The sequence below is a fragment of the Oenanthe melanoleuca genome, chromosome 12 (genome assembly GCF_029582105.1).
Source record: "Oenanthe melanoleuca isolate GR-GAL-2019-014 chromosome 12, OMel1.0, whole genome shotgun sequence".
NCBI classification, from domain to species: Eukaryota; Metazoa; Chordata; class Aves; order Passeriformes; family Muscicapidae; genus Oenanthe; species Oenanthe melanoleuca.
Genome location: NC_079346.1, coordinates 10,651,291 through 10,677,262, shown reverse-complemented (window position 1 = coordinate 10,677,262; position 25,972 = coordinate 10,651,291). Strand labels below are relative to the sequence as shown.

Here is a 25,972-nt window from a genome sequence, read left to right as displayed (position 1 = left end):
CCTCAAATTTAGGCATTTGCATTTGAAAATGCTGTCACCATTTAAAAATTTTATCTTTAATCCAGGAAATGTCGGTTTTTCTTTAAAATGTGTGCATCTCAAAAAGATAAGAGCAAAAACAGAATGAGGTTTTTGAGCTATCAATCATTATCTTTAATCTGTGAAGCACTATCATCAACATTAGCAGAGAAGCATGTTTTCTCTGAGTTACTGGGCTCATTGGATCATTCACTTGGCTCATTTCCCCCTGCTAATGACCTAGAAAAGAAGTATCCAAGGAAAATATTGAGATTTGAGTAAGGAGAATATAACATCTACATGCATTGATCTAACTGAGCTCATTTACCCAGAGATACCACAAGAGTAACTCCTCCTTCTTTCAGGAGAAGAGGCATCAAGATTTGGTTGAACATATATAACTCAGAGCAATGAAAATAAGTTGTGACAAATTGATTAAAGAAGTCAAAATCTCTAAGAAAAAAAAAGGAAAAAATGCTTTGTGTAATGGTATTTTTTTTTTTCTTTTTTGGCCCCAGGGACATTACTTTGATTTCAAACTTTTAAATAATTAGGGGATTTCTGACAGAGGGTACACACCTATAAATTTCAATGTTCCTGGTCCTTTGTCTAGACATTTTGACGGCGCTTGCCTCGCCTGCCACAATGATATCATTTTTCTCAGTGACAACACCAGTGCAAACACATCCTAAGCCCTCTCCATACTTGGGGGAGGAAATGAAGTAAGTTTTTCGTGTTGCAGGGGCGAAACAAAAGCTGGCATCCGCGTAGCTGCCGTGCCTGGACCTGATGCCAAGGGAGTTGTTGCCGATGCAGAGCAGGAGATCCGTAGTCTCCATCCCATAACGCAGGCTGAGGGAAGGGGGCCTGGACAGCTGGATGGTTTTCAGGGCTTCCTCGAACAGGTCGTTGCATTCTGAATTGCAGAGGATCATTGTGTTCCTTTTCCTGGCTTCCACAAGGAAAGAGGGGCTGATAAGCACCAGTCTCACTTGCTTGAGGAGCTCAATGAGGTGCTCTGAGCGTGTCTCTCTGCTGTGCTTGACCCATCTAATGACCAGGTCCAGAATGCTCTCCTCCCTGGAGATATTCAGATCATCTGATTTGATCAGAGTCATCAGCTGCTGGAATTCAACCTCCAGTATTTCTTCCTGCAAGCTCACCTCAGCAAAATGCTGATACACGTATTTCCTCGCTCGGTCGCACAAATCTTCTGCCCCAATGTGGCTTGCAAAGTAGTAGATGCCCACGCAGTTGGAAGCATCCATGTGGTCCAACATGTACTTCTGGCACATGGTGCAGACCTCCTCCATCTGCATGAAGCAGGCAGTGAGGGCCACAGCCTGCACGTTGTGGCTGGAGAGGCGCAGCTCCGCGCCGTACATGTAGTGCAGCAGCACGGCCACGCTCTCGGCACACGTGTCCTGCAGCACCACCTCCCTCTGAGCACACTCTGCCAAGCCACACCTGAACATGGCTCTGAAATAGGCACTGAAGGCAGCCAGCACCACCTTATGGCAGGGGAACCTCTCACCTTCTGCGACCAGCACCACGTCGATTATCTCGGCTGATTCTTTCATTCTCTGCACTTGCTCCAGCAAAGTCAAGCTGTGGCGCTGCTTTCTCCTCTCCTCAGCCTTGTGATCCATGGTTGATCTCTTTTCCTCTCTTTAAATGTCCTCAGAACTCAAGGTACTCATCAGGAATGTTTCTAGAGATAGAAGCATAATATTGTCCAATAAGAACGAACTCTTTGGCAAATATATATTGCTGTAATTGTCTAGAGTTAATCACCTGTGTGGTGTGATATGAATCAGTGATGCATAAAAATTGTGCAAAATTATGGTGAGGTCTCAGGTTCAAGGTTTCCAAGAAAAAATATAAGAAAAATCAACACTTCAAATGACCTTCAGTATTCAGAACCTACCCCCAAGTTCTGTGATTATTTAAAGGCAATTACAGACTTCCCTTCAAAGCAGCCTTTTTCAACTGCCTTCTCCCTCTTTTCCATGATCCAGAGCCTATAAAAATTGAGCTGAGACAGTCAACACAGTCCTGTGGGTAGAGGCAGCTTTTACCTCTAAAGACTGGTCGTGAAGTGGCAGGAAACAACTTGGTCCAACTGGCCAGATTCCTTTTTCTCTCACACCAAAGCATAGCTCACTGGTTTCTACAGAGTTGCTACCAGTTTCCTTTGGAGTAAGTAAAGGATCAGTAAATAGAGGCAGCCTTCAAGCTGTCCTCCTTTCTTCTCAGCAGGATGTTTATGTGCTGCAGAGTCACAGTTTAGGTTCCACTCACTGCAAGCTCAAGAGACATTTTAAATTAAATTGTAATTATTAACATGCTCCCTCCAGTTTTATTTATGGGGGAAACAAGGAAATTTGTGGTCTCATCTGTTTGGTTTTTGGTTTGGTTTTTTTTTGGTTTTGAAGGCAGATCCTTTAGTGAATCTCTGTCTTTCTGCAGAATGTGAGGTACAGGTGTAGAATTTCAGTGGGAGAATGACATTTACCATCACTTGAGGGATACCAGTCCTTATCACAGTTTTTGGCTGTAATATGGTAATGAGACAGTTCTGTTTTAGAAATGCATTAAGGACTCATGTCATGAATCACCAGTACACGAGCAAGTCCTAAAGCTGTGGTATAACCATGTTTGAAACACACTGTAAACATGCTACAAAGTGCTTAATGAGCCTGTTGAAATGAGTAACTTTCCTCGGCAGCTTAAATATTTGTGGGATCAAGGGCTTGTATCACAGATTGAATTGGTTTTCTCAAATCCTGGCAGTACAAAGAGAAGTCTTAGTTTCATTAAAGAAACATGTATCAACATAAAAAATGAGTATATGAAATTCTTTGAAATTCCTCTAAAGGTATTTTTACAAACAGTCCAGATTTTTCTACAGATTTAGGTAGATAGATATTTTAAAATATTACAGTTATTTCCCAGGTGGAAAGGAAATCTGCAGCTGTATCACCGAACTCAAACCTGCTCTTTTAGCTGTTCAGTTGTTTTTGGAACTAGACATCATTCTACAAGTTAGGTAGATTCCTCACTTTGAGTGCTAATTTAAAAGCCAAGCATGCTTGAAGATTGGCATTTCCTTGATTTGATCAAGTCTTTCCATATTCCAAATATGGAACCAGAAGCAACAAATCTAAGAAATGAAACTGGGTTATTACCAGACTTAAAAAATGGATTTGGAAGACTAAACATTAACATCTGGATGTGGGCCAAGCTCTGAGCTCTTCTTATGATACTTTTAAAATTCAATTAAAACAGTCAGTTTAGTACAAAAAAGACAGAGATGGTATTTCAAAATCTAGATTTTTTTCTTTTCCTCCCTCCTTTGAAATGTAATACTGCATTTGAGAAAACGTGGCTCTTAATCCTGTATTGACTTCCTCTGGAGCAGTCTTTACAGTCAGCAGAAGCTTTCATGAGAAGGAAATGTTTGGGTTTTTTTATCCTACATGATAATTATTTTATTGTTTTCTCCTTGTGCTATTTAATCACTTTGTAATATTTGATCTTCACTGCATTTAGGTAAAGGAACCTCCCTATATCTCAGAAATTGTGCTTATCATCTCAAAGACCATAAGCACAGTCATCTTAAAGTTGAGCTGCAATGTCCTGAACCAGGTTGTTCATCTCCAGATGTATGAAAGTGTTAGTAAGCACCAGCAAGCCCCAATCTGACTAATCATGACTTTTTCTCCAAAATGATCAACTTCTCTCCTTTCTCTTTTATGATGTCTTCATGCATCCCCCAGCTTTTCTATAATGGTGAAAATGTGTATTTTTAATGTAAAAACAAGTGAGATAATTAATCACCATAATTTCCCCCAGACTTTTGTACAGATCAGGAAGAAGCTCTGTAGAACTGAGCTATGATTTCATTTCCTTTGCTGGTCACCTTTAAGTTTTCTTTAGTTGTTAATTTAGCTTTCTTAAGAGCAGCACTTTGTCAGTGTAATCACTGTTCATTAGAATTCATAGTGAATTTTAAAGTGTTCATACCAGTGATCAGCACATCTGGCACCACACTCTGGCAGCCTCTTCCTCTTCTCTTTCAGCAACAGAAATGTTGAGGCAAAACACAGCTCATGCCATTTATGTGCTCCTTGAGGTGTCAATAACCTGATGGACAAGTCCCACCCCGCTGCCCACCTGCACCCAGGGCAGGAGGTGTCCTCTGCCCCCCAGAGCTGCTCTGGGTGCCTCCCCAGGAGCAGCAGCACTGCCCACAGCCTGGAGCAGGAGATGGGTGGTCCCCTCCTCCTGGACCTGGCCATGCCCACCCATCAGAGTCTGCACCTTCCAGGCAGGATCACTGCAGCTGCCTCCAGCCACCCCATCAGGCTCTGCAGAGCAAAGCTGCTTCCCCAGGCTGAGCTGTAGGAAGAGTGTGGTTACCTCACACCTGCAAGAAGACAACATTCACTTTTCCTTGTCAGAGCACACCTTCTTTAGCTCTGTGCTTTGACAGCACAGCCAGCTCCTGACTGAATTGTACTCAACAAAATCGTGCTGTTGACTTGCATGTGAGTCTACTTTCTCCATCCTACAGCTGAGGAAACTGAAGCTAAAAGGTCAGAAAGAAAACAGGATTAAAACCCGGGGGTGAAATCCTTTCATTAACTTCAGAAATTCATCCCCTGTGCTTTCGCTGCAAACTTGTCACTTCTCTCCTGGCTTTTAGCAGCGTTTAGGTGAGGTCATTAGAAGGATATTAATATTCTCCTTTATATGACTGGAAAGACTATTAAAGGGTAGTAATGAAACAGTGCTGCTTTGCTTTCCCTCTGGGTTACAGAGGGAGAAGGATGATGCATTGATAGGGAAAGAGAGGATAAGTGTGATACAAATATAATTTGCAGCAAGACACTGCACTGAGAGTGTGTCAGAGGCTGGGTTGCCATTATAAAACTTTCAGTACAAGGTTCAAATCCTTTATAATGTCACCAGGAGCTGAAATCAGAGTTAATGAGTGCCTCACTCAGAATTTTGGGATACTTTTTTCTTCTACTGTGAGAAATAGATTCAGGTGCAAACCTCCATTGGATGTTACTTTATTTGAGTGCTGGGCTATTAATTTTTCTCCAGTTCTCTCTGCTACTTTAAATTTTATATCAACCATTAAGTTAGTCTAATTTCACCTTTTCTTTTTTGCCTTTGTGCCATGAACCTTATGAAGAGCCATATATACTGGTAAGCAGGAGCTCCAGCATACATTTTGCAAGGCAGTAGCATGCATGAGCAGTTTAAAACATAAATAAGCACACTGCTGTGAGCTCAGCTCTCCAGCTTTTATGAGCTATCAAACTATAAATAAATGCTGTCCTCAATTCTCAGTTACACTGCAGGCTCTTTGAACCACCCTAATGCAAAGGGACTGTAAAACCAGATGGAAGTAGCTCATCAGGAATTTCCCCCAACCTCTGGGGGAAAAAAAAAAAGCTACTCTGTAATAAGAGACATTATTTTGTCTGTATTTTTGTCTGGGACATGGGGTTTTTTTGTCTTTTCCTGAGGAATCTCCTGTTTCCATGTCATGGTGGGAGGGTGGGAGCTGCAGGACCTGGCCCAGCAGAGGTCACAGCACCCAGCGTGGGGGGCACCTCCTGCATCCTCCTCTTCCCCCTCTGCTTGTTTTTTTCTTTTTCTTTGCCTTAATGAGGCTGCCCTGCCTTCAGCCAGCCTCCCTTCAGGTGCTGAAAGGATCAGAGTTCAATCACATCAAAGAACCAGGGCCTCTGCCTATGAATTATTTGTGCTTCCTTTGTTATCAGTAAGCTGAGAAGCAAATCTGTTAATTGTATGCATTATGACATTTGGCTGACAGCCACAGTGAGGCAGAAATCAGCACCCAGATGATAATAATGTTATAATCTCAGAGTTCAATTATGAAGGCTGTGCTGGCATTTAAGATCAAGATTTTAAACCATGCAAAAGATCCCACAGTGCTCAAAAAGGGCAAATAATAATGCTAATCTTAATGCAAGGAAAAGGTATAATAAGATATAGAAAGGAAGCTTCCAATGAATTATAGATGTTCCTATAGCTATAGGATAATAGGAATCATTCTCTTAATTCTGACACCTGGAAAGATGCCAGAAGAAATTATTATGTGATTGAATTATAAGGATTTAGAGGGTAACAAGGTGATAAAAGCAGTTATGGCACCTATTTATCTAGAACAAATTGTGTCAATCCGATCTAATTTTCTTCATTTCTTTCAAGGATAATAGGGGATAAATTAGATACTTTGTCTTAAGAATACTGACATGGTCATATGTGACAAATTGAGATGAATCCACAGACCAAATCAACATCAATTAGGTGCCCAAGTGGTTGAAAAAGCAGATTCAAATGATAGTTATTGGTGGTCAGACTGGGAACATCTCTAGTCTGTGGCTGGAGATCTGTGCTGAAAAGGTCACTCATAGTTTCAGGGAATACTTACTTTCTTGCTTTGACTCAGATATGATTTCTTGAATTTTTGTCATCCATTCTGTCCAGATAAAATATACAGACTTGTGGCAGAACAATAAGTGGGAGAACAACCAATTCTTTTTAGGAAATTTATGTCCATATGGGCATGCAGGTGAGTGTCACTAAAAAATGGTTCTCTGTAACAATTATACATTTAGTGCATGGATGTGTTTCAAGCATCACTGTAGCTGCCAGCAGCCAGGGTACCTTTCTGCAAGTTTTCCAAATTCAGTCAGTTGCCAGTTGCTTAGAGAATTAGGATTTTCAGGCTTTCAAAGGCATCTAATTAAGTTAAAAGCCCAGATCTGGCTTCAGCTTACTGGGTAGTAGGAACTGAAGTGCCTGCATCACTTTTAAAGGTAAAACATCAGCCTTAAACAGCTTAGGGAATTCTAAAAGATTTTCCAGATGATGAGATCACCTTCTATCAAAGCCATAGAAAGAACCCTCCCTGCTCAGCCCTCTTGTTCTCCCAGGATCACCCCCAAAGCAGGTACAGTTCAGGTGATCTGAACTGATTTATTCCTGGCAGGGAAGGAGGAATTTTGGGGTCTTGAAACTACTAACACTACAAATCAAATGATACCATTGGCCCACATAAGATAAAGTCTAACAATCCTTCTGAGAGATATTTTAACTCTTTTTCTCCCTCCACCCCGTGGCACCTTGTTCCTGTTTCTGAGAAGCCTCAGTAAAGGCACCTTGAGTCTCACTGTATCCCAGCACAGGCCAGTTCTTGCTGGGATGTGCTGCTAGGCAGGCTCCTGGGAGCTTTCTTAGCTTGCTACAGCCTGCAGGTTGTGCAAAAGGAGGCTCTCAGTGCAGGGAGACAGGCTGCTGACCTACAAGCTGCCTGTGTGGCAGTGCTGTGCTCCTCTGTGTGCATCCCTGCATCCCTGCTGCTCCAAGCATCCCACTCCAGCACAGCCTGCAGTCATCTCCACTCAGACTGCAACACACACAGCCTGGCCTTTCTGCAGAAACTTCATTTCCCTTCTCATTGCATTGCTCTTAATTTAAAAGGAAAATAAAATGGGAATCAGCAAGGTTCTCTGAGCTAGGAGAAACTTGGTACCTACCAGGGAGATTTTTTAAGCAGTCTGCAAAGCTTCAAAAACTGTGTTTGGGAACATGATTGACCATTGGAGACCTGAAGATGCTTTGATCAGTTTTCAAAGCCTTTGGGTAGTTTATGATTCTGGAAGATTTGACAGTTTGAGCTCCATTTACTGCCAACTCAGAGGCCTAGATGTGGGATTGGATTAAAATTGATCCTATCTCAGCAAATACCAGGCATATTTTTTTTCTTTAAACTGTTATAGATTCATGAAAAAAAATCAAAGCAGCTGGAAATGAAAGACCCTATGGGCCATCTTTTTGAATGTGCCTTCACCTGACTTAATCTGGTTCAAAGCTCAGTGAAGTCAGTGAAAAGAATCCCACAATTTAAGGAGAAAATTGATGTGGCTCTGTTGACAAACAAATGCCTGTGAACAAACCCCAGTCTCAGCCAATTATGTGCATTAATTGTATGAGAAGAATAGAAGCTAAAGACATACATACCAAGCCCATTTCTTTTACAGTTCACATATGCAGATGATTTTTCTTGCATATAAAAACTAACTGAAATGGCAAAGTGCTCATTCACAGAAGGAGGGTGCACAAGTTTTATTACAATGACAGATGCCAGCAGAAGGAAAATGTATTTCTAAAATGCATTTCAGTAGTTCTTTAAGCAGCCTGACAAGGGCCTCAGGGGTTTCTCTTTTTGCATTTCTCTAAATATACTGGCTAGTATAGGAAAGGCTCACTTTCAGGAGCAATTATGTCATATAATGTAAACAGGACTGTATCACATTTAAAAGAAACATAATTTAATAACTGTGCAAACTAGGCTCTCTTTTCATTTTTACAAAAGATTGTTAACTCTAATTGCTAATATTTACATAATTCTGGAGCATGCATCCCTCTGGTGAGCAAATGCTAGTATGTAAAAACTTTAATAACCCATCATTCAGCAGTGAGATTAGAATAAAGTGCAAATTGTAAATCCTTGTAACTCAATGGCAGGATGCCATTAGTTATTGTTTGAATCCAAACTTACCACTGAATTTCTCCAGTTCTGATTTCAACCACTACCAAGCAAATATGTGGGTATGTCTATTCACAGAAAGGGAAATTCAGAGCAAGCCATGGCAGCCACCACCACCTCCAAAACAGCCCTGACACACAGCACTGACACACACATTCAATATCTCCTAAATCTGCAATCCCCACTGAACCCTCATATTGAAAATGTTCATCCCTTTGGCAGGGACCAGTCCCAGGCATGTCTAGATACCCTGATAGAAGAGGCAAGGGTTTCTCCCAGCTTCCTATCTGGAAGCAAGTCCAGATGTTTGCAGGTTTGTGGAGTGTTCAAATCTCCCCACTGAGCACAGATCTCAGGCACTGAAATTTCTGAATCTGCTGGCTGATCCTGTTTCCACACTGTGACAAACCCCACATAGCTGCAGACAGACCCCAGGTTTGATGTTGATCAGTGGTTCCTGTCCTAACTCTGTAACGAACCTCTTAAAGTTCCTTTATGACCTGGGCAGCAGGCACTGTAAGGAACAGAGAGGGCTCAGTTTTGGCACCACCAGCAGGTCCTACAGCCTCTCCCCCTGTGCTGCCTTGCAGCTGGCCCTGTGTTTATGCTCCTCTGCAGCACCTTTAAGGGCTCCCCAAGACAAACAGTCAGGTATCCCTGCCACAAGTTCCCCATGCACCCAGAAACCCAAAGCAAGCTTGGCCCTGGTGACTGCACACTGGCCATCTGTCCCAGCACCCTTCCCTTCCCTGTTCCAAGTGGGGATGGGATTTGAATGTACCTTGAGGAGGCCGGGGGTGGCAGGGGCCGCAAGGAGAGGGCAGAGAGCGTCCCACGGCAGCACAGAGCTCCTGGTGACACTGAGGGCTATAAATAGCCTTGCACTGGGCTCCTAGCTGGCCTGAGAGCTGCTCTAATGTCAGGCACAGGGGCACATTAGGACACAGGCAGCAGCACCAGTGCTGCCTGCCCTGCTGCTGCCAGGCGCTGTGCCAGCGAGCACCGGGCTCCTCTCCGGGTGGTGCAGCTGCAGGTGGTGTTGGTGACACTTCAGGAATTATGTACCCCACAGACCTTGCACAGAACCAGCCATATCTCTGGTTGGCAGCTGTTCCTGGGTGGCTGGAGCAGTTCCAGCCCAGGAACACCCCCTTATCTCCCAGGCATGGGTACCCAGCCACAGCAGATGCTTTGCTTGCTGACCCTACCCAAGTCATTCCCAAAACCAAGGCCACTGCCTCCATAACTGTCAGAAATTTTCACAAACTGATCCTCCTGCCCTTCTGTGAAGTTGCCAAGAGCTGAAGCTGTCCACTAAAGAAGGATTGCTGACCAAATTGCAGTGTTATCTGTATATTTTATGGCTATCTTCTTGTTTGTGCTGCTGTAGACCAGAAACAGATCCACCAAATTGGTCCAGAATAGTGGGGCTGCACTGGTGCACATCTTGTACTCTGAAAATTAAAGAGGAACAGGGAGGGCCATAATACACTATTTTTATTTCCATATGTTTAAGCAAATATGGAAAAAAGATTAAAGCAGAATTTCGGTTTGCAAAATTGACTAATGTTGAGCCAATACTTTTAGTTGAGAAAGACATTAAGGGGTTTTCAGAATGTTCTTTTTTAAATTGCATTAATTTATTTATTCACCATGCTAATTGGTTGATTGATGGTAATAGCTTCTGAGAAATTGAAAATGAAATGTATTTCCTTATCCAGATTTTTAGTCTGATGATTTTATTACACAGTTATTCTAAAAGCCATAGAGCAAGTGTGCAGAAATGTTCAACTGCTAACAGCAGTATGTTGGGTTTAGAGGGAAAATTAAAGTACATTATTTTAAAAGCATATTTCATAGCATTTGTGAACAAAACAGGAAATAAATCCGAGTGATTAAAGTTTATTCTTGTCAGAGAATTCGATAGACCAGATTACTAAGATATATATTGTCTAAACTCCCAGATTGTTTTTATTAAAAGTTCAGATTTATCTTAGAAATAAAAATACCCAATCTGATACCACAGCTCTCACAGAAGCCAAGATAGAACTGTGTGCTGATGAAATGCCACAGCTGTGATAAAAATGAACCATATCCTGTAAATTGCCCTGTTCTCCTCTAACTTGGAACAATTTATGGCATGGTGCTGGTTAACAATGGAGCACTTATACAGTTAATTTTATTTATATTAAATCAGTCCACTACCATAATAATAATAATAATCATGTTTCCTTTATGGGTGCATTTCTTCTGATAATTTCTATAATGAGCTCATTTCACAAAAACACTAACACTTTTAATGCAAATTTCTCTTTATTGCTCATGAAATTATGAGAAATTTGCTGAATTAGCTGGGACACCCCACCATGCAGTGGGACAGCCCCTGGGCAGCTCTCAGTATGTCACAAATGGAGTGTGTGCCCCCATATTTTTGCTGGAATTAAAAGCTTTTTCTGCTGTAAGCCAAGCCTGTTTTCACCTTCTTCATGCAATTAAGTCATAATCTTTCCATTCTGATATCATTATCTGTTGTCATGGTAATTTTTATTATAAAAATGAATGGCTGAGGTGTGGGCGAAGACAAGTTTTTCCTGAACTTTGTTAAGCTAATACCAAAGGGAAGAGTTTCTGTGATAATCCAACAAATGTGTGATCTTTTAGCACTGTGTATTTTAAAACAACGAGAAGAACCAGGGATCAGAGACAGAAAAGGCACATTTAATGCTAATATATCAGTGTTAAGGAAATATGTGTTGAATTTAACGCTTTAGAACAGTGTCTGCACAACACCAGTCATACAGTACATGCTGGTGCTGCATGAGCAAAGACATTCCTTTCTAAATCTCAACTCTTAGTGATTCACTCATTGGAAAAATAGCCCTTTCTTTAGGAGAAAGTCTCAGCAGTTTCCAAGTGTGTGTTTACCACAGCCCAGACTTTGAGAACAGCTACACAACATTCACACTCCACCCAAAATCAGGACACCTGTCCTGGTGGGTGGGTGCACACAAAGTGTCCATGGGTGAAGCTTTGCTCTGGTTTGCCATGAGCAGGATAGTGAGTCACAGTCAGCTCTAGCTGAACTTCAGAGGAGACCTACATCAGCTGAATTGAACTCTGGCAGGCATCAGGGCTGTCGTTGGATACTGCTGGGAGCCAGGGAAAAGCAGCCTTGAAGCCTTGGGCTTCTCAGGCTGCACAAGGACAAGAAATCGTAACAATGATTAAACACCTGCAGGGTGCGTGAGTGTCTCTTGATGTTTTGCAGAAAGCTTGTTTTCAAAGAGGTGTTGCCTTCTTGGGCCAATGAGTCTCTTCTCTTCTCTTCTCTTCTCTTCTCTTCTCTTCTCTTCTCTTCTCTTCTCTTCTCTTCTCTTCTCTTCTCTTCTCTTCTCTTCTCTTCTCTTCTCTTCTCTTCTCTTCTCTTCTCTTCTCTTCTCTTCTCTTCTCTTCTCTTCTCTTCTCTTCTCTTCTCTTCTCTTCTCTTCTCTTCTCTTCTCTTCTCTTCTCTTCTCTTCTCTCCTCTCCTCTCCTCTCCTCTCCTCTCCTCTCCTCTCCTCTCCTCTCCTCTCCTCTCCTCTCCTCTCCTCTCCTCTCCTCTTCTCTTCTCTCCTCTCCTCTCCTCTCCTCTCCTCTCCTCTCCTCTCCTCTCCTCTCCTCTCCTCTCCTCTCCTCTCCTCTCCTCTCCTCTCCTCTCCTCTCCTCTCCTCTCCTCTCCTCTCCTCTCCTCTCCTCTCCTCTCCTCTCCTCTCCTCTCCTCTCCTCTCCTCTCCTCTCCTCTCCTCTCCTCTCCTCTCCTCTCCTCTCCTCTCCTCTCCTCTCCTCTCCTCTCCTCTCCTCTCCTCTCCTCTCCTCTCCTCTCCTCTCCTCTTCATGAACTACTCTATATATAAGTGTAGTGTTTCTGTAAATAAATCTCTCTTTTGCTTTTCCATGACATGAAGAGCTATGTTGCATTATCCTCTTCACCACTCTCTGATAGCTCAAATGCAACACAGGACATGGCTGTTCTTTTCTGCCACTGAAACATCACAACCAAGGTTCTGAGCTGAACTCATCTCCTCTGTCACTCTTGCCGTGGTTCAGAGCAGAACCTCCTTTTCTGCTACAAAATACACATTTGTGTCATTAAATGGTGGGATATCATCATGGCTTGGTGACTCCATGCCCATGGGTGACTCCCCAGCATGGCCACTGCTCTTCTCATCTCCCCTCTCAGCAGGTCCTCAGGGCTCCTCAGCCTCTTTTCCTGGAGACTGAGGCAGCCTCTGGTTTGGCAGCTGGTGCCTCACATTTCTTTACTTCCCACAAGAGTAGTTCTGGTGTGTTCATTCACCATGTGCATCAGCTGAGTGTGGAGGTGGCTCCAGGCTCAGCCAATTCAGCAGCCAAGGCACCAGCACTGTTCATGGCACAGCTGCTCCCTGCTCCCAGCACGTCCTGCGTGGGCAGCTTTGGCATCTCCAGGGTCTGGACTGCATTGCAATGCTGGCTCTACAAACCATTTGTTGTCAGAGCCAGTAATGATGTTTTGGTTATCATGTCTGTATAAACAGTGCCAATTTGGGTACATAGGGAAAAAAAACCCCAGAAATACTGAGATTTCAAGTTTAATTGTATTATCTATTCTCTCATGACAGTCCAGATACAATTTGTTTTTTTCTTTTTCTTGGGGTTAGTGTTGACCTTTAGAACAGTCCAAGGACAAACTGGAGCTCGTCTGTGACCAGAGGTCTGGTGCAGCCCCTCTGAATTGAAATCTCTTTCTGGCTCTGTCAACTGATTCCCAGGTTGCCTGACAGATAATGTGGTATGCCAGCAACCCGCTGCTTTTCCATTTAAGTCAATGATAAAGTTGTGGTTAAATTAACACTCCAGCAGAGGTAATAAGGACCAACTCAGCAGCTGCCATGATGTATGCAAATTGCAGTTTCACACATTAGGAGCTAGATGTTGCTTAATTTGTAGGTCTTTCTGTCTTTTAAATGAAAGAGCCTCCATCAAGTTCAGGCAATCTTAAAACAAAAGGCAAAAGAAACCCCCCAAAGTCAACCATTCACCAGTGCTTCTAACTGCAACTACAGTTCTTCTTCTGGGGTTTCCCTCCTGAGCCCCAATAAACAGTTATTACTGAGTTACACTGCACTGCTGGGTGCTTTTAGGCAAAGTATCTGCTGATTTCCAAAGAACAGACAGCCTGATTAAGGAGGTATTGCCAGCCCTTTGGTATAAACAGAAACCTCATTTAATTTGCAGTGGTGCCACAATCCAGAGGCTCAATATCCATCAGGGCTTTTTCCTCTGGAAATGAAACTGTAACAGAGCAAAAAAGAACGGTGGCTGTGATAGCTGACAGTTAATCAGACAGCAGGAACAGGCTGATAAGAGAGTCCTTTTTCTCCTTTTAGATCAGTAGAGATGGGAATGGAGATGCAAAGAAGCATGTAACTGGATGGGGTTTTTTGGAAAGATTGGTCTGTACATTAGTTTTAATGCTCCTTAATCTCTCTAAGAAAATTATGGATGTAACTGTGTTAGAGTCAAAAGATTTCCAAATGGACACCCAAACTGAAACTCAGTAAGGGAAGTGCACCTTCAGAACAGCAGAGTTACTGGGGTGATTATGGCCACAGAAAATAGGAGTAACTAATGTCCATCAAGGTGTGCTCTGTGAGAAGAAAAATATTAAAACCTTCTGAATCAAATTTTAGCTGGCTCAGAAATGTGCAGCCTCTGTATATATGGCTAAAAATACACTTGAAGCTCACATAATCTTTTCTAGGTTTTATTCAGAAAGGCAGAGATTTCATTCTAAAACAAATCCCATCCACATGATTTAGGGATTTGCCTATCTTTCTTACTCTTCTGACTTGTGTAGTCAGTTCTCAAAAACTATTGCTACAGGTCTTTGAACACCTTTGGAGCAGATTTTCCTCCTTCTGCTCCTGTCTCCAACCCTTCCATGCCCTTTTCCTGATCCTGGGTGTCACATTTTTAGCCTTCACCTCGATACCTTCATGACCTCTGGCATCCCATTAGCAAAGAAATGACAGAAACTTGCCTGAGTGCAATGACTGTCTAGTCATTGTTTGGCTGCAAGTGTTGACAAACTCTCACAGGAAAATGCAAGATAAAAAGCTGCAATGAATTTGTGGACAATAAGCACTCAGACTACAACCAAAACACGGTGTCTGAGAGTGATTCCCAGCTCCCAGAAGTGAATGCATAGTCAGGCTGGTTTCCAGCTCCCTGCTGCAGTCAGAGCTGGCAGGTACCTCCTCTCCATTGCTTTTCCTTCTCAAGGAAAGGAAATCTGGGATGAGCTGCAGCCTGCCCTGAGCTGAGCTACTGGAGACAGGGACTGAGGGAAAAGCCCCAGGTGCCTCCATTCTGCTCTTCAGATGTATTCTTGCCAAACTTGGGTGGTCTATTGCTCAGAACACCAAAGAATATTGCAATTCTATCTGCTCTGACTCTGTCACCCAGTGCAAGCCCCTGCCACTGTCTTTGGTCTTTGTCTCTCATTGCTGAACCTGGATAATGATGATTTCCTAGCATTCTAAGAGATTAATTAGCATTTACTAAGCTGCAGGGCCTGCTTGCCAATTGTGCAAATACATGTTTGTATATTCCAATAAATTCTGCATTTGCTGCAACCTGGGACACAATGGAACCACAAAAAAAAAAAAAAAATTAAAAATTAGAAAAAAAGCATTGTTCTTCTGACAAGCAGAAGCAATGACTCTGAGAGACACAGAGTACTCCCATCATGGGCATGAGGTATTTGTCCCTAGAGTGGTGTGAAGATGATGTTGGTACATGTCCAGTCCTGAGTGCTGAGCTGGAGGAGGTTCCTCTCTCCCATTCCCATGCTGTCTCAATGGTGAGTGGGATTTGTGCTGTAGTGCTGAAGCTCCAAGCCACATGATGAATCTCTGTACCAGAGACACTCAGAGAGCCTGGACTGTCTGTCCAGCCCTGGGTGTCAAGGTGGCTGGGAGACAGATGGTCACAGCAGGAGCACAAAGGAAGGAGCAGCAGGGCTTTACCCTCCCAGCCCTCAGCAAATGGTGACATCCTGACAGGCTGGGCACCAGATATCCTCCTTCACCCCACAATCTGAGTCACCAGGCTGCAGCTTGTGAGTTCACCTCTGAGGGTTCTCATGAATTCAGAGGTAAAAACGTGGAAAAATCTGCAATTTTAATTGCCCACCTACAGTTGCCATAAACATGCAGCTGATTTTGCTCAAATCTTGCAACTGACCATAGTGGTTTATCCAGAGCAGCATAGAAAATAAAAAGGAATTAGGATCCTTCAAAAAAAGTAAAATTTCTTCTATTTCTGTTCAAAAAGGAAAAGAAAAAAAAAAAAGGATGAAGAAATGTAGCATCTTCCAAGCTACATCCCATGTGGCAATCCTCCAAACCTCTTCCCATATGTTCCTAAGTGTTGAAAGCCCAAATGTTCCCTATCTTGCTGCCAAATTCTCTGCATCAATCCAAATTGCTCTCACAATACAGTTGAATATTGTCTAGTGAAAAAAATCCCCATAGATAGATTGATAATTAAAAATATATTTGATCCTCAGATAGATATGAATGGCCAAGGGGTGCTGTGCTGAATGAATCATTCATGCTCACATATTTCAAAGCAGAAGGATATCTTTCTGATCTTAATGGAGTTGCCCTAGAAATCCTTAATTGTTACAGAACATATTGCTGAAGAGATTTGGAACTGGGCACAGAGAGGAGGCAGATGAGCCACAGCAGAGATTGCACTGCTGGGTGCAGCCTGGGGAATGTGTCTGGCTGGCTGCACAGGGGGCTTGGGCTCCAACAGGCATCAAGGTGCTGGTCTCAACCCTGTCTCGTTTCAGACTCAGCCCCACAAAACTCAAGGCTAGGAATTTACCCTTGTTTTAAACCAAAGCATAGCTGCTGTGATCCATCCCTGCAGGTGCTAGGCAGAGGGCTTGGGATGGGCTGAGCCTTCATGTGTTGGTCAGTGCTTCTTGTACACATTTCAAAGCAAAGGAGGGAAAGAGATTCTCCAGCTTAGGAGCTGAATGTTGCAGCCTCCCATCTGCTGTCTTCTTCCTCAATAAAACGTCTAGGAATGATGGAGCTTCATCCAGGAGCTCTCCTTCCTCTTGTGTCTGAAAGTGTAGCATCTCCAAACCTTAATTTCCATTGTAAAACTTACTGTAACTCCAGAGAAGGCTCAGTAATGTACCCAAAAAAGTCAGCAAGTGAAAATAAACACGTGCTGGTGTCAGAGCATGGTACTGTGGGCTGGAAGGTTCCCACCTGCAGGAGTCCAGGAATCCCCTCCAGTGGGTCTGCAACAGGAATATGAACTGATGTTATGAGTCCACAGCAGCTGCAGGTGCCACTGACTCCACAGCACAAACAAAAGCACAGATACCTTTGCTATGTGAGAGTCAGGGCTGCAGCCAAGATACAATGGATAACTTGTGTTGGAGGAAACAGGATGAGGTTTGGGGGGTGAACTCTCAGATACTGCCACTTTTGATGTTATTCACAGTACATGCTACTAATTTACAATAAAATCAGATGACAGCCTTGGGGATTGAGGACACATCTCTAGAGCAAATGAGGCTCTGATAACCCTCCTGTCATGTCCTGAGCTTGTCCAAGAAGCATTGCCATCTTATACTGGAGACACTTTGGGATGCTTTGTCCCATTTTTCACTGCAATGCTTCTCCTCTCTTCTCCTTTCTGTGTACCTACCCCTGGGTCAATTACCACATGCATTAATTCAGCCAAGGAGAAAAATCTGTGAGTGCTTTTTCCTCTGCTCGAAGGTTTAAAGTAATTGTAGCAGACACTGTAAAAATCAAATAACTGAGAGGCAACAATTATGAACCAGATGCAAACAGTAATGAGTCTGGTGCTTAGTGCAGAATAGGTCACATGTGATTTCATGGTATTAGGGCACAACACTGAGCACAGCTGGGCCTTAGTTCTGTTGGTCACCTGGTGCTACCACAGTAAAAGAGCCCTCCCAGGAGCTAGCAGTGGATTTGGGATAAGGCTTCTGCAAGACTTTAAGGTCCTGCCTAACACCTATATGGGATGGCAGAGTATCTGCTACAGCTCTTTTGTTTTCCATAGCACAATGCTTTGGTTTTTTTCTGCAAGGTGTATTTCACACTAGGGATATTTTTTATTTCCTCTGGTACTATCCCTGCTTTGCATCAGTGTGAGCAAGAGCAGGATCAGGCCTCCAGTTAAATAACTAATGCAGCTGTTTTGCTGAACCAGCTTTCTGGCTGGGAAATGAATCCAGTCAGCTGTGGATCACAAACCCCAGTAACAGAGATTTCAAAAATTTCATACATTAATTTTTTTTCCTTAATATTTGAAGAGTTACTTTTCTTACAAAATCTGTTAGGCAGATGTTAGGAAGTAATTACTGTACATGAATCAGAAAGAGAATGCACATCTTACATTGAACATGAGTGGACTGATTAAAGAAAACTGATGATAGATGAAAAAAAGCTAAAACATATCTGAGTGAAATACACCAGAATTTGCCTCAGGATTATAAGGAAGAAGGAGCACGAGGCAAGCTCCTCTCATGAGCCATGTGTTCATTGTCTTTCCAAAGCAAGCAGCCCACTGCTCTTTTTATCCTCAGCAGAGCCATTGAGAGAAATTGGCCCTGGCTGGGCAGAAGTCCCCATCAACACCTAACATCTAATTGCTTTGCAGGCAATTGCTTCAGTGTCCATGTGGTAGACAGAACTCAAACATCACAAAACTAAAATACTCTCAAGAATCCCAAAAAATCCTTAGATCATGGAGCACACAGATACTGCTGATAGGACTGATCATATCAGTTAAACTCTTCTCTCCATGTACAGATTTATTGTAATTTTTATGTATAAATACAAACAATCTTCCAATTATGGTGTCAGGAGTAATAACACCAGAACAACAGGATAGAAAGCAAAACTGGAGGGAAAATGTTGCCCTGAAGAATGCAATTGTCCAGGCTGTGGTTTTGTCCAGGGCAGAATACCCCATATATTTACAAACCTGGCCAATCTTCAGTGGCTGAAAAAGTTGCTGCTTCCACTGTACACAGTGCTCTGCTGGATAGATTTTGAGATGAGGTGGGAGGTAGTAATGGAATAATTGGGTAAACAAAATCAGAATCCATTAAGAATAGATTCTGCCCTTAGCTTGCCTCCAGCATTGAGCCCTACTTTTCTGTACCGTGGTTTTTCCTATGTAAAATACAAAAATTATTCTTCCTTTCTGAAGTACTTTAAAATCCCAAGTTCGAAGTACTACATTAGAATTAAATAAAATATCTCCACATGTGTATCTTTTTCCATCACTGGCAGTTAATGCCCTTCAGAGTGGGGTTTCTGTAATTATCTTTATCTCACAGTGCCCTTTAGCAACTGAGGCTGTAATCAAGGAAATTATTCACCTTTACTGTGAAAGCTGCCTTAAGATGCTTTTTAGGGACATAAAACAGATCTTCAGACTGTGCTTATTGTCACACATAATTTCATTCAAAATACAAATTTCACACCAGTAACTACAGCCTTCTAAATTCCATGCCAGAGTCTGTAACCTATAAACACCATAAACAGAAATGTTACAAAGGAAGCCTTTAAAATTACAAAGCAGACAGAATGTTTAATATTTGAAGTCTAATTTACAATATAAAACCTAATTTTGAGAAATTCTATGAAAGCATCAGGGTTGGGTGCATTTAGAACAGCATTTGTCAAAAAAAGAGCTTGAACATTTGGGTTGCCAAGGCAGAAACAAGCACCACAGACTCATTTCACCCTTATGGGGATTCATCAAGGTTGTGCAGTGCAGCTGTTGTCTCAGTAAAAGAAAGTATCAGCCCCTGGCTGAAGGAAACAGAAACATAATTATGTTATGATGAGCTGAAAAACGTGCAAAGAAAAATTGGAATGCAAAGCGTGATAAATGATGCTTTGTCAATTGCAAAGCAGCAAGAAAAGCATGTGGCACAATAACAACCCTTCCCCAGTCAATGCTTCCAGTTCAGCTACCAAAATAAAGCACCACTCTAACCATGGCAGGGTAGTGCTGGCTTTTGGCTGTAGCATTTAGCCCTGGTGAAATAATGCTCAGAAATAAAAATGAGGAAAAAAATGGTCAGGTGCTCCTCAAAACTGAGACCATAATTCCTGCTAGAGAAAACTCATGGTGTCAAATTACTCTGATTTTTATGCATATTAAGATTCAAAGGTTTGGACTTTCTTCTTCAGGTTCCTTTTGATTATGTTTTCTGCCCCCAAACCCCTTTTTCTGCCAAGGGGACCAACATTTTATGAACATTACTATGGTCATATGCAAGGAAATGCCATTCTGTAAAAAAATTTTTTAAGTTGTCTGTGCTCACATTGACAAGGGCAGGATTTCCCTTCAGGTAAACCACTGAAGTTCATTCCAGTGATGTGAATAAATCCAGAGGGAAAACTGGACTAATTATATACCAGCACAGGAAACTTCTATTTAAAAATTGCAAAGATAAAAAGGGACAAATGCTAAAGAAAACCTCAAGATAAAGGGTAGTATGAATGAAAACAACCCAAGCCAAGCCAGCTGAGGGGTTTTTGGTAGCAGCCCTGGTCCAGCAGAGCTGAGGCTGTGCCCTCTAGTGCTGGGCACCTGCAGAACTGAGCTGAGACACCAGTGCTGGAAGAGCCTGTGCACTTCCATTCCTCTGTAAGAACCTCTTCATTCCCAAGGCACAGCTATTCTCACACAAAAAGGCTGCTAGAATTACTCCATCAACCTCTCTCTTATGGAAAAAAGCTCTAGGGCAGAATTTCCACTCTCATTTTGAATTTCCTGCCTTTAGAAGATGCTTTCCTTTTCACACTAAGAATGTCTCAGAATCTGGTATTAATAATTTGTGGAGTTTTTTATAAAAAAAAAACAAATAAAAAACCAAATGAACCACCCAACAAAATATGTATTGTTTCTGTAATTAAAAACAATCAGCTCTCAAATTAGCATCTATGTTGGATAGGCAATCTTCTACACACCAGTTTAAAAGGCTGAAACTGATACTCAATTACTGTATTTTTAAGTGTGTATTTTTTCCCCTGGTAAATAAGGAGCACAGGCAAGATACTAATCACTCCACTCATACAGCTATTGTTTGCAAGTCACAGATTTGTGACTTTTCATGACAGCATGATTAGCAAATTTTTATTACCTAAAAAAATCAGGACTATTTTTACCACTAATTATTTTTATTTACATGGTAAAATTACTTTATTATTTGACTGTAGTTTACACCTAAGGGTATTAAACCACTTGTAACTTAATTTAATCATTTTATTCCTACTGATTGGGGAAGGTGAGATTACTGAGGGACAACAAATCAGTGGAAGCCTGCAAACAATTCCTGTGATACTCATGTGTTCCCTGTGCTTACCCTCCAACCTTTCTCCATTTCACACTGATTTGTGAGAAGGTCCATGGGGCTGTAGAATTTTGCAGAACAATCTTGAGCTACTTACAATTCCTCCTGACATTGTTAAGATTAACCTGACCAATACCATATTGTCCTCTAGTATTTTCTTCCTCAATCTGGTTTGCCTGACATCAAGCTTCTTTTTTGGCTGCAAGACATTAAAATAGATATTTTACAGGAAAATGAGAACAGTTCAACCCAGTCCCCATTCTTTCCTCATGCCCATGCATGTCTTATTCAGGAATACCAACAGGAAAGCAAAGGCAGATTACAGAAATAAGTAAATGAATGACTGGACTCTGTCTAGGGATAAAGATTTTTTTAAAAAAATCAGAAATAAAGAAAACAAAGAGAAGGACAAATCCAAATTAATTACTATGAACTGACAGCTTTAGCAACATTAGCTTCTTTGCTTTTCACTTGGTTTCAATTCTTCCTCTTCATGCTTCATTTCCCATCATTTCCCACATGTTCTCTTGCCAGTGCTGTCTGTTGCTCTCTCCAGCTGCTCCCTGACTACTACAACTTCCAGCATTTTTCTGGTTTTGCAGCAGATTCTTCCATAACCACATACTCCTAATGTATTTTATTATTCTGTCTTCCTCTTCTGACATTTTTTTCCTCCTTCTATGTCAGCAAAAGTTCACTTTGTAGTCCTATTGAGCAGAATCCCAAAAGGTTTAGCACACACAGCCTATCAAATCTACTTCTCAAACAACACCACTGCTTCTGCTTTAAAATTTAGGAGCATGGTGTCGTTAACAGGAGCAGAAGGATCTCATACACTCTATTTACCTTTGCATGCCAACAGGATGGGATCCATTAAAAATTCATTTTGGGAACAAAAGCCTAACTGCAAATAAAGTCCTTGCTCCCTTACCCTACTATCAGAGCTACACACCAGCCTGCTGTCCTCTCCCTCATCGTCCTTCTCCTCTTCTCTTCTCTTCTCTTCTCTTCTCTTCTCTTCTCTTCTCTTCTCTTCTCTTCTCTTCTCTTCTCTTCTCTTCTCTTCTCTTCTCTTCTCTTCTCTTCTCTTCTCTTCTCTTCTCTTCTCTTCTCTTCTCTTCTCTTCTCTTCTCTTCTCTTCTCTTCTCTCCTCTCCTCTCCTCTCCTCTCCTCTCCTCTCCTCTCCTCTCCTCTCCTCTCCTCTCCTCTCCTCTCCTCTCCTCTCCTCTCCTCTCCTCTCCTCTCCTCTCCTCTCCTCTCCTCTCCTCTCCTCTCCTCTCCTCTCCTCTCCTCTCCTCTCCTCTCCTCTCCTCTCCTCTCCTCTCCTCTCCTCTCCTCTCCTCTCCTCTTCTCTCCTCTTCTCTCCTCTTCTCTCCTCTTCTCTCCACTTTTTGTGATATCAGTTCTCATTACATGTATTTACTCTGTCCTTCCAGCAATTGACCATTTTCCTAAAATGTGCCTCCTCTGAAAGTGTACCCCTTTTCTCTATATTCCTGTGCATACCGTGGGAGTCAAAGGAGACACTTAAATTAAGCAGGGCTCAGTCTTTAATAAACCAAACATCCTTTCCTACAAGGACTGAGTAATTGCTGAGTTAGTGTAAAGATTCACCAAGTGTGAATCTATTTTTCATTAGAAGTTGATTTAGCTTAAATCTATTTCTGAAACGCATTTCACTCTACCAAGACAAGAGAAGATGTTACAGCCTCATAAATACTGCATGCTCAGGCATCCCTTTGATTTCTCACAGGGAGCCAGGATGCAGTAATTGCTCTGCTGAAGCCTGGTGCATAATCTGGTATCAGGTACACGAATTCCCCAGACCCAATCCAGTTTTCTCTGGTGTCTTTTCATTCACAGCTTAAACTCTGCAAAATAATAAGGCAACAAGTCAACAGTTGCTCCTCATTCATTTTTATGTTGTTAACACTGAGATGGGGACGTGTGTATTACCCATGGGAAGAAATGTCCTCAAATTCCTGGGGTCTTAGGGAAGCTGGTGAGAAGGGAAGGAGCTGTTGGTTGATTCTTCATTCCAGTGCTGTGGTGAGGATCTGGGCCTGCAGAGAGGGCAGGCTGCACCACAGTAATGCTGTCTCCAATTTTAGCTACACCAAGGTTAACAGGGTATCAAGGGAATCATATATCTGCACTGACCAGGACAGGCTCTCAAAGCCAGGATCTCGCCCTTGTTTTCCTTGAGATGCTATTTTTATCCAGAATTTAAAAAGAGCTTTTTTCCTAAACTCCCTCCACCCCTCAGTGGCCCTGGGAATTCTGATATTCCCAGCACCACAGCAGGAGATGAGCGTGTTCCTGGCATCAGATTTCATGGATGGCTGTAGGGAAGCAGTGAAGTGTTCCTGGCAGATAAACCCTGAGCAGGGGAAGAGGCTTCTTTCCTTATTTCTTTTCTTCTTAATCCAGTTATTATCTGATCTGTATAATTTAAATAATTATATATGTCATTGCTTCTACCAACTCTGGAGCTGGCTTGTGATAGCTCTTTAATTCCACCCATTCATGCTTAGATAGTAACTGGCCTAGCAAATGGTACAGCTCCAGGTACAGCTCCCAGGGCTCTGCTTAAGAGCCATCTGACCTAAATCTCACTCATTATAAACAACCATAAATGTTGGTTTTGTTTATTTTTTCCCAAACAACAGCAGTTACAGGAACATGTAATTTTGCTTTTGCCATTTATAACACCCCTTAGGCATTTAATATAAATGACACTGAAAGATGAATAAAATAAAAACTGATTTTGATTTCCTTTTTACTTTTTAAATGGCTCATCTCTGAGGTTTTGCATTTATTATCATTAGTGTTAGCACGTATTTCTTTCCTCAGCCTTTGTTCACAGATTTGCACTTGATGAGCATGCTGCCTCACTTTAAAAATAAGGTTAATAGCTGCCTCTTCTTAGGCTTGAGACCTCTAAGCATGCCTACATTTCAAGGCATTTGTAGACATGTAGAAATGAAAGGATCTGATGAAATGTAAAAGGCACGAATCTGTGCTCAATAAATCCTAAGCACTTAGCAGTATTAAATGACAAAATTCTGTATCGGGATGCCTTAAAGCTGGGGAGCTATTTTGGCTTCAGAGAACCTTGCTGTGACAATTTTTATAAGCAAGTATCATATACCACCAAATAGATCTCACATTACAGAGTAGCAGCACATGTATTGCATATAATCTATAGTGATATAATGATTTATGTGAGCATAAATCATATGCTGTGTTTATAAACGGCCTTTACCCTCAATGCGGGTGCAAAGCTTGGGCACTTCTCTGAAGTAGCATCTGAGCCGGTATGGCTCCGAAGCCTGAAGAGACGCACATGAAACGCGAACGGCGAAGTTCGGTGCCGGTATCCCAAGGAGCTGGGATGCCCAGGAGGCAGCACGGTGTCCTCTCTGAAATTCCCTGTGAAATTCTGAGCGCGCCGCCGCCCCCGGGGTGTCTGTGCCGTGCCCAGCCCGCAGCAGCTGAGCGGCCGCTCCCGGTGCCGGTGCCGGTGCCGGGGGCTGCGGGAGCGCTGCGGGAGCTGCCCCAGCGGGAGGGCACCGGGGAGAGGCGGCCGTGCCCGCCCTGGCCGCGGCCCGGGGGCACCGCGGGGCTCCCCCGCTGCCCGCCCAGCCCAGCCCAGCCCAGCCCAGCCCAGCCCAGCCCAGCCCAGCGCAGGGTGCGGCAGCACCGCCCGCCCCTCCATCCATCCTTTCACCCATCCTTGTGTGCACGCATCCTCCATGCTCCATCCACCCAGCCGCCCGCCCTCCCGCCGCGGTCTCGCTGCTCTCCCGGAGCAGCCCGTGCGCACCGTGCGGTGGAGCCACCGCGCTTCGGCTCCGCGCCCGCCCGCGCCGGCAGGATGCGTGTGCGGGGCTGGCGACCTGGCATCGCGTCGGTGCTTGGATCCTCCCTCCTCCTTCTCCTCCTCCTCCTCCTCCTCCTCCTCCTCCCCCCTCCCCTCTCTCCCGCTCCCCGCCTGGCAGCGCGGGGCTGGGGAAGTTGCGCTCACACGAGAGATGGCTTCGCAGCGGGGATCGCTTTGAGAAAAGGTCTCCCCCTCCCTCGCCTCCCCCCATCGCCGCGGCCTCCGAACTGTAAGTGGCAGGAAGGAAGTAAAGTTGCAAACAACCTGCCGCGGCAGGAACTTTGTGAGCCGCTCCAGCTGCATGTGTTCAAGGTGCCTTTGATGTACGTGCAGCAGCTTCTGGGAACTGGACTGCAGCTTTCCCACCCGCCAGCCCTCCCTCTCCCCAACCCTTCCCAGCCTCCCCTCCCACCACCGCCACTTCAGCCCGCACACGCAATTTGTTTGAGAAGAAAAAAAAAAAAAGTGATGAAGGAGAAGTGGTGAATTACCCAAGCGACTTTCCTCAAAGAGCGAGCGAGCCGGGGAGCGGAGCCGGGGCTCGCCCGGCCGCGCCGGGAGGGACCCGCCGGGAGCCGCGGGCTGCCGGGCTCGGAGCGCGGCTCCGCAGCGACATGCAGAAAGCCTCATCTGCTTGCCTTTGCCTTGCGATGCCGGCTCCTCACTAGAATGCAAACCCTTGCACAGGATGAAAACAGGTTTGTGGCAAAATTCTCCTGGAAATGTTTCGCTCCCCGCCGCCGCCGCCACCTTCCTGTCTGTCAGAGAAGATCTTAATGATGAGACGGTGGCAGATACCTCTGCTGTACCCTCCGCTGCTCTTTGGAGATGTTCCGCCAGAGAAAAATCTTTTATGCAGCTGTCTTTTCATATCTGTAGCGATTGCTGCATAATTTGCTCTTGATTGCAGTTAAAATATTCTCTTTAGGATCCGTTTCACATAATGATGCAAAATAAACTCAGGTGGGAGAAGTGTGGAATAGAAAGCTGTAAAGGAAGTACTGATGGTGGATTGATCTTTCCTTCT

General features: G+C 43.4%; 2 protein-coding genes across 5 annotated transcripts in view; one reads left to right on the top strand and one right to left on the bottom strand.

Moving 5' to 3' along the window:
- Positions 1-7,224, bottom strand: part of KBTBD12 (kelch repeat and BTB domain containing 12) — a 37,728-nt gene extending 30,504 nt beyond the window's left edge. Inside the window, exon 1 of the mRNA XM_056501142.1 lies at positions 598-7,224. Within this exon, the coding sequence (XP_056357117.1) occupies positions 598-1,667 (1,070 nt within the window). The 5' untranslated portion in view covers positions 1,668-7,224. The remainder of the gene's footprint in view (positions 1-597) is intronic.
- Positions 1-25,972, top strand: part of MGLL (monoglyceride lipase) — a 101,548-nt gene that overhangs the window by 15,295 nt on the left and 60,281 nt on the right. Inside the window, exon 1 of one of the 4 annotated variants that reach the window (XM_056501137.1) lies at positions 25,069-25,174. The exons of 2 other annotated variants lie outside the window; for them this stretch is intronic. Coding sequence is in view for 1 of the 2 variants with exons in the window: in XM_056501139.1 (XP_056357114.1) it covers positions 25,634-25,643 (10 nt within the window). In the remaining variant the exon portion in view is untranslated. One more of the 4 variants, XM_056501139.1, reaches the window with a different exon arrangement.